Here is a 12,033-nt window from a genome sequence, read left to right on the forward strand (position 1 = left end):
GGGCAGAGGTCTGTTGTCTGTTCCAGAGTCTCGACTGAAAACTAAAGGGGACAGAGCGTTTGCTGTCAGGGCCCCGAGGCTCTGGAACAGCCTGCCCGAGGAAATCAGGTCGGCTGAGTCAGTGAACTCTTTTAAGTCCCTTCTTAAAACATACTTTTATAGGAGAGCCTTTCCCGATCTTATTTGACTTTATTTTATCCCTTTTATTTTATTGTATTTTACTAATTTTATATTAATTTTTCATGCTCTTATCTTGTTTTTTTGTATTATTCTTTACACTTGTTAAAGCACTTTGTAACTTGTTTTTGAAAAGTGCTCTACAAATAAGGATTATTATTATTATTATTATAAATTACTTCTTGGTTACTTCCCACTACAGAACATGTAGTATTACCTTTTTATTTCTTCTTAAGTAGATTCATGGTTATTAAAAAATGTACCATACCCCACACTGTCTGACATAATCATATATGGTTTATATTGTGTATAATCTTGTTCCTGCTCTTCATTAAAGCTTTAAGATGTTTACCCTGGTGAAATACTCAGACCACAAGACATCATATTTTGTATGGCTATGGTACCTTTTGAACATTTTCCTCCAAAATTCAGCCCGATATATTTGGTCTTTAGATACCAGATTTTAACACATTTTGAGGGATTGTTTGCCAATTAATGACTTTGTAATGGCTGGTCCATCAGCAGGCTGCTGCTTGTAAAGAGATATAATAATGAATATAAATAATGTATGCAATAAGTGATTATCAGTAATTACTTCATATCAGTGATAAGCACATTTTTTTTCATCATGAAACAGATGATGTTGCGTGTTTGGGTTTTTATCAGAATTAAAGTACTTAGACAGGATTATTCTTCTTTATTCTTATACTACTAGTTTATAACGAAGTTTCTTCATAAAAGCAGAGAACAAGACATCAAAGAGTAAATAGTTTTTCCTTTATTGGCAAGGCATACAGTTCTAGTTTGAGAGAGTTAAACAGCAGAGTTTGGATTGTCAAAGCTGCAGAGTCTTAGTTCATGACCCATATTCATAAAATCTCTAAGAACAAAAACACTGATCTAGGACGACTTGAGGCTGTATGACTATGTTATCTTCACTATGAAACGAAGAAGTCTCAGATCAGCACACTTACTGTAAGATCCTTCATGAATACGTGATCTGACCAAACCAATAGAAGCAGGGGAAGACGGGAGAGGAGAGGTTTCTCAGAAAACCCAGACGAAAATCTGTCACTCAGCTATTTTTTTCCCAAGAAAAACAAGAAAGTGAGTATTTTTGCTTATGTATATTGTTACTTGCAGACATAAAGAAATGAAATGAGAAGGAAAAAAGCTGAGTAATAGTTGAAATCTGTCCTGTTTGACTTTCCCACACATCAAGCTATACATAAGTACTAAACCTCAGACTAAAATAAAGTCTACTGTTCCATCGTTTCTGACAGATAATATAATAAATAAACTGTACATGAAGCACTGTGAGGAAAATGTACAAAATCAAACAATTAGTGACACACAGAGAGACAGAATGAATCTTCGCATGTCGTGCTGGTTAAGCTGTCATTAAATAGTCCTTAGTGTTGAAGGCATCCTTGAGTGTTGGTCTGTTTGTTGCTGTTTATGGCTACAGAAAGGATTGCACATGTTTTACTCCAGCATGTCAGTGAACACATCTATGACCAGAAAAAAAAAACAAGTTTGAAAATAAGGCGTTCAGCTCGTTCACACATTAAAACATGATTTACTCTGGTAATAAAATAAAACAGGTCTCTCCACAGGCTAGGTTTTGTAAGAACTCTACATACTCTTCATATTCTTTGAATCCTGCAGCCAATGTCATGCATTTCAACAAAAGACATTTTTTTTGTACAGTCAATTATAAAAAGAACAAAGACAAAACAACTTCAGTCCCTCGAACATCCAACCTTTAGGAGCTGTAGTGGTGTAGCCCGTGCAATTCATCTCAACCTTCAGGCCATTTGCCAACGGAAAAACAGTGAAACAGTCACGTTATACATGTTCAACTGTACTGGAAGTGCAGAACTGTAAAAGTACCATAAAAAAGTGCTTTGGTTTTTTTTCTTAGCAAATACATCAAAAAAGTAATTCGCTCACACACAAGAAAACACATTACTGATTTAAGACAATATCAGTTTCAGTTACTATTTGAACAGGAGTTAGAAAAAAAGGAACAGAGACACTGGGGTCAGATTGGCACACAGGGTGCTACAATCAACCAACTTTATCAGTCACTGATGGAAAGTAGCCAGTGGCAAAATGGAAATTACAGTACGGGTTGTGTCATGCTTGCTTGGCACTTGTTTTGTCATTGACTATGTCCCTGTGAAGAGCGAAATATTGATCAATGAGAGAAAAAAGACAAAAAACATTCTGGCACAGGAAACTGTCTCTTGGTAACCTCTTGGATTTTTTTTTATACAGTTACAATGATGCTAACATCCTTCTTTGCAACCCTCCTAGTACACTGCCCAGTGTCTAGTAATTTATGCAAGTGGATATTACCAAAAACGGTATAGCAGTAGGTGGATGCAGTGTTTTACACACTATGTAGTAGTGATAATGGATTTGAATGTATAGTTAAATGCATTTGTAGCTGTACTGTAGTGTTTAGTTTTTTGCATAATGTCTGTGCTGGTTGTTTACAGCCAAAGACAAACTGTTTTGAGGTCAACAGCCACCAATGTGTTCATGTTTTGGCTCAAGCCCTTAATCACAATGAGGGCTGGCTATGAACTAAACTGTAAAGTGCTAAACTTGAAGGCAAACTGATAAAACCGGTGCCAAATATTAAGTATGCAAATTAAGAAAAACAAACGAACAAAAATATTAGTGAAAAAAAATCAAGAAAGCAACAAAACTGAGACATGACTGATATTTTGGGTAGCCCTACAGTTAAATACGTTTTGAATGTATTTTCCATATAGGCCTATGCAAAACCAAGAGCTTCAGTTCCACTTGTCAACAGCGGGAGGCGCCATGTGCACAGTCCGCATTGCTTTGGATGTAATTCCTTGACTGCATAACACTGCACTGACCCTGGCTCAGTTTTGTCGCTCACAAATCATAGTTTAGGATTATAAAAATGGAAATAGAACACCTAAAACAACTGAAAATCTCAAAATAATATGTACTGACAGCCACTTCATCATAATCATATTCTTCTACCAAAAAAACTGCCTGCTGAACACAATGAAATGGGCTGTGCAACACCAGCTGAAAGGAGTGCTATGTACACAATAATAATGATAGAGTCACTCAAAATGTCTGCTACATTTAAAGTTTCCTGCATAAAATCATGCATAGCCCCTTTCTGCCATTACTCTTCTATTTACTGTATCTTTATTTACTCTATTTCACTGAATATGGACCTAAATAAAAGACAACAGAATAAACAAACAAACAAACAAATGAAAAGGCAGGCAAAACAGCATTGTCCCTGTAAATAGCAAGTTTGGCAAGATGTCTTACAAGACTTTGTCGCGTTTTCACGTCCATTCATCACTTCCTCACTTTCTTCACAAACACTCCAAAAGAGGAAGGCAGTTCTGTCATTTGTGTAGTAGACCTTGGGTTGGCTGGTAAAAGGGAAGTTGTTTTTAACTTCTCATTGTCTCTGTAGATCGTAATCCACAGTATGTCTGAGTGAAAGACAGAAAACACAAAGGACCAGTTAGAAACTTGGTTTCATGTCCACTACTGGAACAGTGAATCCGTCTATTTGTCTTTCTCCAGTGCAAGTGACTGCTGTGTGAAACTGCAGACTTTCTTAATACCCCCCACACCCAACCGCACTCCCGTACTCCCCACCCCGAGGCTTGCTGTCACCCTGTCCGCAGAAACCAGAGGTGGTGGTGTTTGGCTGGAGTGAGAGAAGGGGAGTGACAGAGGATGAGACACCGAAATCAAGAAAAATAAACAAAAAAGGCCAACAGAAATACAACTTTTGACTGGTGCTATGTGCCAAGTCTGAAGCGTGGTACCCCAGAGACGCCTTCCTCGTCTGTTTCTCTGTCTTCTGCCATATCTTTCTCAGAGTCTAAAGAAAACGTCCTGCCTGAATCAGTAGTGAACTTTCTGGGGAGCAGGTGAGTCATTGCAGACAGTGCATCCAATCCGCTGCCAGAATCAGTTCTGGAGAGTTCAGTTCCCCTGCTGCCGCTGTACTCCTCCTCTTCCTCAGGTGGGCTCTCTGTATCAGACTCTCCTTCTTCTTCCAAGGTCAGCTCAAACTGGAACTTGTCGGCTGAAGTGGAGGCACTGCCCCCACTGTGCGCTGAGGCTTCACCGGAAAGGGCTCCATCCTCCCGGCCCTCTGGATTGGGTGAGGGGCTGTGGGGGATCATGCTCTGGTACCACTCTCTGTTATCTTCCAGTGTGTCCAGGATCTCCTGAGCGTCTGGGTGGACAAGGTCGGCCCATGTCTCCCACAGAGGATGAACAATGTAGTCAATGAAACCCACCTGAAAGAGAAAGGCAAGAAGTGGTTTATGTTCACTGTATATAAAGATTTCTCTTTTTCATTGAGTCCCTTTTTTGTATAATTTTCTTCCCTACTTCAACATGTGCTGCAGCTTCTATTCTGTACCTGGTTCTTCTCTATTGAGGCATTTTGTTTGTCACACATGGGGCTGATCTCCATGCCCTTGTCTCTCTCCCTATCCCCCTGGGTGAAAAACTCCACCATGATGCGGTCTGTCCACTGCCGGTATAGCTCAAGAGGCTTGGTGGGGTTGCTCAGGTCTGCACAATGCACCATGTTCTGAAGGACCTGTTGTGACAAAAGAACAGTTTGTAAATATCCAATGAAAAAACATACTTCTTAATACTGCGAGGGATTTAACTTGAAGCAGCATTAAATGATTTTTTGGTCACTTGGGGACAGCAGAAAAAGCTGTAAACACCTTATACGGTTCACACGGCTGTGGTGAACTGTTTACAGACAGTGGCCTATTGAGACACACAGCAGACACGGAACAACATTAGCATTGATTTAGAGTTGTGTTTTTTTCCACCTGATTGATGAAAGTCCAGTATTCACTCTTCTTATAGTTTGGTTTTGGTTTCGACCAACCCCTGAGTGAAAAATCTGTCTCTTTGGCAGCAATGTTCACCAGCAAGTTTTCACTTTGTGTGTCATTTGGTCGTAAGCAGGTAGCGTACAGTGGGATTTTAAAGCCTTAATGCTGAAAACAGCTACCTGCTGCAGCTGGAAACATTTTTGACAACATGGAGAGCGGGGAAACTTAATATAAAGTGCAGCTCCAACAATGAAAAAATGGTCCACACCTGTATGCGGTCTGAGTAGTTGTCCAGCAGCAGGACTCCTAGACTAGTGACTTTCTTGGTCTCGACCATGGTTTTCAGGTCTGCCAGTAGGTTCATGTGTTTAGACATATCTGTGGCCAACACCTGTAGGTTAAGCAATTCGATTTTAAAAATCAATTTAAGGGAAAACACAGTATTACATTGTTATATAAGTTGCAGGTAATTCCTGAACTGAGGCAGAAACAGGTTTCCACCAAAGTGTCTTACCATATCTATGACCATTTTGCGCAGCGACTGTCTCTGCTTTTTGCTGAGGTTCTGAAAGATGTCACAGTTGTCTTCCTGCAGGAGCTTAAAGCCAACAGCCAGGTGGTGATTCTCCAGTACTGACGAGTCATTGTACATCAAGGCCAGCTCTGAGTCTGAAGGCAAAAAGATTTTTAAATAAGTTTACAGACAGCACTGTAAACCACCTGAATGGGAAACAAATGTATGCAGCACCTCATCCACATATTTAAATCCACTCAGCACCAATGCATTTTCACATAATCCCAGTAGAGCTATGCAAACTCACTGGTGTTGATGAGGAACTGGTTGGAAACTCCAGGGTGATCCACATCATGGATGCCGCTGGCAAACAGAGCGGCGAGGATTTCCAGATCAGTAAACACAGCCTTTGACAACACAAGAAGGCAGGGACAGTCAATGTGTGTGTGTGTGTGTGTGTTTGTCTGTGTGTTTGTGTGTAGATGCTAATGATGAAGTTGGTCTCTGCTCTTTCTCTAGGATGAATTAGAGTGACTGTCTACCTCCAGAGCAGGTGTGGACAGTAAGACATGCGTGGACTGGACCACGTCCGCAGCATGGATGTTGTTGTGGTACGCCACGTCAGCATGGTAATGATCCTCCAAAGTCATCATGAAGGTAATGAAAGTGTCCACTGGAATCTTAAAGGACTTCAGCAGGTCACGCTCCTACAGTCGCAGAAGAGACAAAAAAAATCAGACTCTGGCTCACTGGTCCCTGTTTAATCCCTTCATTTACTGTTGTGTTTATTAATTTACTGTACCAAAAGTTTGAGGTTATCCAGTAAAAGGACAATACAGTATGTTGAGATGTGTTACCTGGAAGATGGTGTACATGGTGACTGTTAGTGGGCGATTCCCAGAATACTCAGAGACCTTAAAGATGTCAATACCCCATCGGTTTATGTCCTCCAACTCCTGCCAGAGGACAATAAGCACAATTATGTATAGAATATATTAAAAACAATTCAGAATAATTTGAAAAGAGACCAACAACTGAATTGAACTAATCCTCATACCCTGGCTAGGAGTCCTTCCTGGCTGGCGCTGACCCCAAAGCGAGGGATGGTGGAGGGGGCGAGACTGGGGCTGTGGGTGGGCTTCTTCACGCCACTGATCTGGGACATGGGCCGCTTCTTCTTATCCTTCTCCTTGGTGGGGGGAGACATGATATCCATGTCATGTTGCTTCTCTGTCAGATGGAGACAGACAAAATATAAACAGTCTCTGTGTGAGAAATACACCACTTTAACAATAACTTCCCATTGCACTCTGTTGTTTTTAATACTTTTATTATTTTAATAACCTCTTTATATGTATTTCACTATTCATTATTATTCTTTTTTATGTGTGGTAATCTTACAATTATAAATGAAATGCAACTAGTGATATAATGTGTTTGCTGTTAATAAATCTTTTACAATCATATCATTTACATGATATATATGTTTATGTTCAGCTTGTGGATTCTACAAAGTAAAGGTATTTTACCTAGGAAGGTACTAGAGATGAACTCTGACACTTGGTTCCCTGAGCGGCTGGTTTCTGACAGCTGGGTGAGCTCTCGGTTCAGCATCCTCTTGAACTATGGACAAACATTCACACAAGCATGGATGAGTTAAGTCAAACACACCTTTTGCTAAAATACAGAAACTCATCTACTGTAAACAACCATTAACCATCCATAAATATACCCAGAGTGGCTACACCAACAACAGCATTCGTGTATCTGTGTGTATCTCACGTCACACATTGTGCAGGAGCTAATGAATGATCATGGAGAAACGCATGACTGATTTTACGTATAGTAGCCTGCACCCAAACACACGCTGCACACTGTGCATGTGGATCATGTTTGTCAAGATGATGTCTAGACTCTCAGAAAAAGTCTCCTGTCTTATCTCAACCACCGGTTGTTCACTTCTACACGCTCTTCCACAAAATGAGCAACATGTGATCCCCTCCCACCCAGCTTCATCCCTCGCCTCTCCTTACCTGAATGAACATCCACGACACTGAGATGAAATAACTCACTTCTGGCATTTCAGCGCAAAGTCAAGCATAGGAGCAAAAATAAAACTGAGCGAGAGAGCTGAGCTTTCTGGTCGTCCTCCGACTCTGTCTGTTTGGCAGAGTTACACACAGCAGGGACACTTTGTGCTCCTATACTGCTTGCATGAGCAAAATCCACTGCAAGTAGACAGTCCACTGGTTAGTGCTCTAGAAGCTTTGATCAGTTTTAGCTGAACAGATGGGAGGAAAAACTGTTCAGAGGTCCATGGAAGAACAAGAGAGTGGAAGCATAGCTGTGGGAATGCTGTGGGAATGCTGTGGGAATGCTGTGGGATGCGAGGATGCAAGGCGGAGAAGTCACACTCCATCGCTATCCCTGACTCTCCCTCATTGACTCAGTTACTGCCTGCTCCCATATGTGTGTAAACAGAGGGAGAACGAGGTACTCTAATCCCCACCTCCTTCCAAAAATGCCTAAGAATAGCAGCCAATCATGTGCCTGCTGCAGCAGAGGTAGGAAGAGACAGAGGGCCCTCATTGGGCAGGAGATGTACAAAGTAGGCAGGGCTGCGTGGAGGCGGAGGCTGTGAGACACACCATGTGCACCAAGTTTGAAGAAGATTTTAAGGAAAAGCTTTGAATGGATGGGGGGAATTTCATTCATGTAGCCAAAAATAAATACAGTACACCGTGTACCACAAAGATGTGGGTACATCGACCATTATTGTGAATATGATCGTAAACAGAAGATAACAAAATATTTGACCCAGAAATACAAACAAAGAAGGCTTTAGCATAAAGAAAATAATATGTTGATGTGATGAACATAAAAGAATTCTTGTTGAGTACAGTTTAACCATGTTTTTAAGCTGATGTAAAATATAAGATAATTGAGGAAGTTTTGTTATGACAATAAGTGACAGAAGTCACAGTGCATTTGCTTTTACATTACCAAATCAGTGGTGGTGACTGCTTATGAAGTTATGAAAAACATTCTGAATGGGGTCAAATGAACATTTCCTCAACTGAGCTATTCAAACAAAAATGTCTCAGTGCTCCAGACAGGTCTCAATCTTCCTCAAAGACATTATCAGGTAAAAAACATGCTTGGAACGAAACCATTCACTAAATCCACCAGCAATGCAGAAACAAGCCTGCCAGCTTAAAAAAATCTTCCCCACTGACTAAAGGTGCTCATTGACTGATCTGCAGCAATAATGGTGGGGGTTGCCTCCCGCCAAAGTCCAACCGGGGCCACGTGAGCGTGTGTGATAGTATATGTATCAAAGCAGGATATATATGCGACGGGAGGCAAGGCAAGCACATGTACATGATTGGAAGAAATGTGTGCACTTATGATGTGTGTATATGTATGTTAGTATGATTGCTTGTTGTGTGGGCGGTGTAATCATGGAATCACATGAGCGCCGGCCTCCAGTCTGAGAGAAGGAGGAGGAGGGGAGAGAGATACATGTAGGAAAAATTGATGGGGAGGATGCCCCATCTTCAGCTCCCACTAACTCATTCAAATTTTTCTGCACATGAGTAGGGGGAAGGGTGTGTCTGTGTGTCTAGTCTCTATTTGCATGCATGAAACCATCCCGGTCATTCATGGTTTGGGACTCTTCATGATGGATTCTCTTTATTAGTGAGCTTTCAGATTTGTTTAAGGACCAGTGAAGGCTAACTGCACCTACAGTACGTCACACACAATCCACTGGGTAAGTGTACTTGGAGCTCATCTAATTTGGGCTGCAGATGATTACCATCCATTAATGAAAAACTGATGAAAATGATTAACAGTTCTTACATATTGCTTTCATTATCCGTTCTAATAAAAATGCTGACGTATTTCAACTCCCAATTCATTTTAATTCATTTCATTGCTGAATTTTGGCCATTAACGGCTCAACTGACACAGCTGTTGCCGTGGTGTGAGAAAACAACAGTGGTGGAAAGAGCTGCTTGATATTTATAGGCATAGGTCACAAACAGGACTGTTTAACTTTTATCAATGTGATGAACATTCAAATACTTTCATATTGCAGATTTTCACAATTGCTAAGACACATTTCTCGAAACCTTCATCCATTTTCTCAAAACTTTAAACACAAAATCTAATGTTTAAACTACATTCACAAAACCCCTGACTCTTCTGGCAAAATCAAACAATCGCCTCAAAACCATGTGATCTGTGTTCAAAATCAAACAATGGTTTCAAAACATAAACACAGCCAGTCAATATATAAAACACTACAGAGCATTCTTTAAACACTACTTTAAAAAAATTTAGAACACAGCGTCCAGGGCATGTAGTTACAGAAAATGTTTTTTTGCATATAGGAAACACATTTTCCAATTTAAAAAAGTATAGTAATCACAACTTAGTACAGTAAATATATAGTATACTGTAAGTACTGCAAGTGATACAGTATTGAATATCTGTATATTCAGCATTTGCATAAAAATACAGTACTGAAAAAAGAAAACTCTAAATGAAAAGCCTATTACACTCAAAAACGTTGCACAACTGCAAAATCAAAGTCAATGAGGGGGATCATTCTGCCTCAGCATCACGTCTTTGTGTTGGGTCCAGCCAGAGGACTTCATCCACATCACATGCAACCATGTCCCTTGCCAAGCAAGGGAGAACCCTCTGGTGTGCTGGATGCAGCCTTACTGTAACAACACTCCACACCTCTCTCATCACAGGCCAATTCCATTGCCTGTAAGAGATTCTCCCTAGTGAATGAATTTCGGTCATATACCTTCCACCACCAGGCAGAGAAAAATGCCTTTACAGTTTCTTACAACTGCTTACACACGTTTTCAAAACGATGTCTCCCAAAACTGCTCACACAAAATGCAAAATGCCTCATATGTCCTTCAAAATGCCATAAACATATCCCAAAATGAAGCATTTGCATTAGATGGCAAATACTTTTTTCAAATAGTAAATGATTGGATTTACCATTTACAGACTGTTGTTCTGAATCTAAAGCTCTTTTGTCTTTCATAGGCTTATGTGTACTTTTCAATCCAGTGTTATAGAGTGAAAGTAATCTGCTGAGAGGGGTTGAAAAGTACACTGTAAACACCATTGCAATGTTGAAACAGAAATTTGGCAAAACATTATTATTGTAACAGTAGCACAGTGTTGTATACAATAGCATACAAGAAACGAAAACCATAAACATATATAAACCAAAAGCATAATTTTTACTTGTATTGCCAAACAATAATACTTATTTTACAATACTGTACTGATGAAATAACCATTAGATTGTTGCACACCTGTTCTAATTTCTTTAGGTTCAAATTGTGGCCGCCACTGTAAAGCGACTCTCAGTCAAGCTTCTCTCATTGTCAACCTGTGGTTGATCACATAATCAGTAAGTGTGGCCCTGATCTCATCAGTGATGGCCCTTCTTCCTTCTCTAATTTGCCCTCATCCTCTTCCAACTACTCCTGTTCCAAGTCCTTCTCCTCTTCAAACTCTCCCTCCTTGAATTTGTCCTTATTGTCATCCCCTGCCTCTCCCTCCTACTTCCCTTGCTCTCTGTCCATTGTTGGCATCCATTGTTCAAAACAAATAATCTGACCTTTGACTTATTTATAGGCCTATACTGAAGCAGTGATTGGTTAGTGATCAGTTAAGCAGTTATTGTTTGCACATGTGAGGAGTGGCTGTGTGACCAACGTTGCAACGTTTTCGGATTGAACGACATGTTTCCTTGCAACGTTGTGCAACGTTCCGCAACGGGCTTGGAGGTATGTTTTCTTCTGTTTGGTGGGCGTGTCACAGGCGTTACCCAGTCAGCTGCGACAAGTCTGTAAACACAACGGTGTTAAAAAGGCAGGAAAATGCAGTGCGCTTGCGCACACAACAGGGTATTCAGGGAACCACTGTTTCCGTTGAAAAAAATGTTTTGCTACGTTTTGTCAGCGCTGAACTCGCCCCTGGTGAAGAAGTGTAGCATTATAATTGGTTGTGTTTGGGAAAGGAAAGCAAGTCACTTCCTGTTAGATTTTTTTGTATTAGTAGGTAGATCATTGTGTGTAGTGTTTTGAAAAAAGTGTTTTATGCAGTTGAAAACTGAATGAAATAGCTAATGGTTTTAGAGATTTGAGATAAGGTTTTGCTCTTTGAGTAAGAGGTTTCAAACATTGCGTGACATGTAAAGAATTTGTGTGTAAGCAGTTGTAAAAAAAAAACTGTATTGGACTGAAGTAAGGGCTGTATGGTTGAAGGTAAACATTTATGAATCACTGGTTGCTGGTTGATGTTGAACCACTTGCTTAGCGGGATACCACAATGAAAATTGACTGTCCCATAGACTGCTGGCTGATGATCCTGCTGCTCACGCTCAAACACAAAATTCCAAAGACCACCCAGAAAAGTAAGAAAATGTTC

At 40.4% G+C, this 12,033-nt stretch overlaps 1 protein-coding gene across 1 annotated transcript in view; it reads right to left on the reverse strand.

The window, feature by feature from the left end:
• Nucleotides 1–932: 932 nt before the first annotated feature.
• The window catches only part of pde4ca (phosphodiesterase 4C, cAMP-specific a), a 47,929-nt gene continuing 36,828 nt past the window's right edge, over nt 933–12,033 (reverse strand). Inside the window, exons 7-15 of the mRNA XM_046051469.1 lie at nt 7,098–7,191; nt 6,626–6,798; nt 6,426–6,524; nt 6,111–6,275; nt 5,876–5,975; nt 5,569–5,723; nt 5,323–5,445; nt 4,622–4,804; nt 933–4,496 (exon numbers count right to left, since the gene is read on the reverse strand). Coding sequence (XP_045907425.1) covers nt 3,990–4,496; nt 4,622–4,804; nt 5,323–5,445; nt 5,569–5,723; nt 5,876–5,975; nt 6,111–6,275; nt 6,426–6,524; nt 6,626–6,798; nt 7,098–7,191 — 1,599 coding nt within the window. The 3' untranslated portion in view covers nt 933–3,989. The remainder of the gene's footprint in view (nt 4,497–4,621; nt 4,805–5,322; nt 5,446–5,568; nt 5,724–5,875; nt 5,976–6,110; nt 6,276–6,425; nt 6,525–6,625; nt 6,799–7,097; nt 7,192–12,033) is intronic.

The sequence above is a fragment of the Micropterus dolomieu genome, linkage group LG06 (genome assembly GCF_021292245.1).
Source record: "Micropterus dolomieu isolate WLL.071019.BEF.003 ecotype Adirondacks linkage group LG06, ASM2129224v1, whole genome shotgun sequence".
In the NCBI taxonomy this organism is placed as follows: Eukaryota; Metazoa; Chordata; class Actinopteri; order Centrarchiformes; family Centrarchidae; genus Micropterus; species Micropterus dolomieu.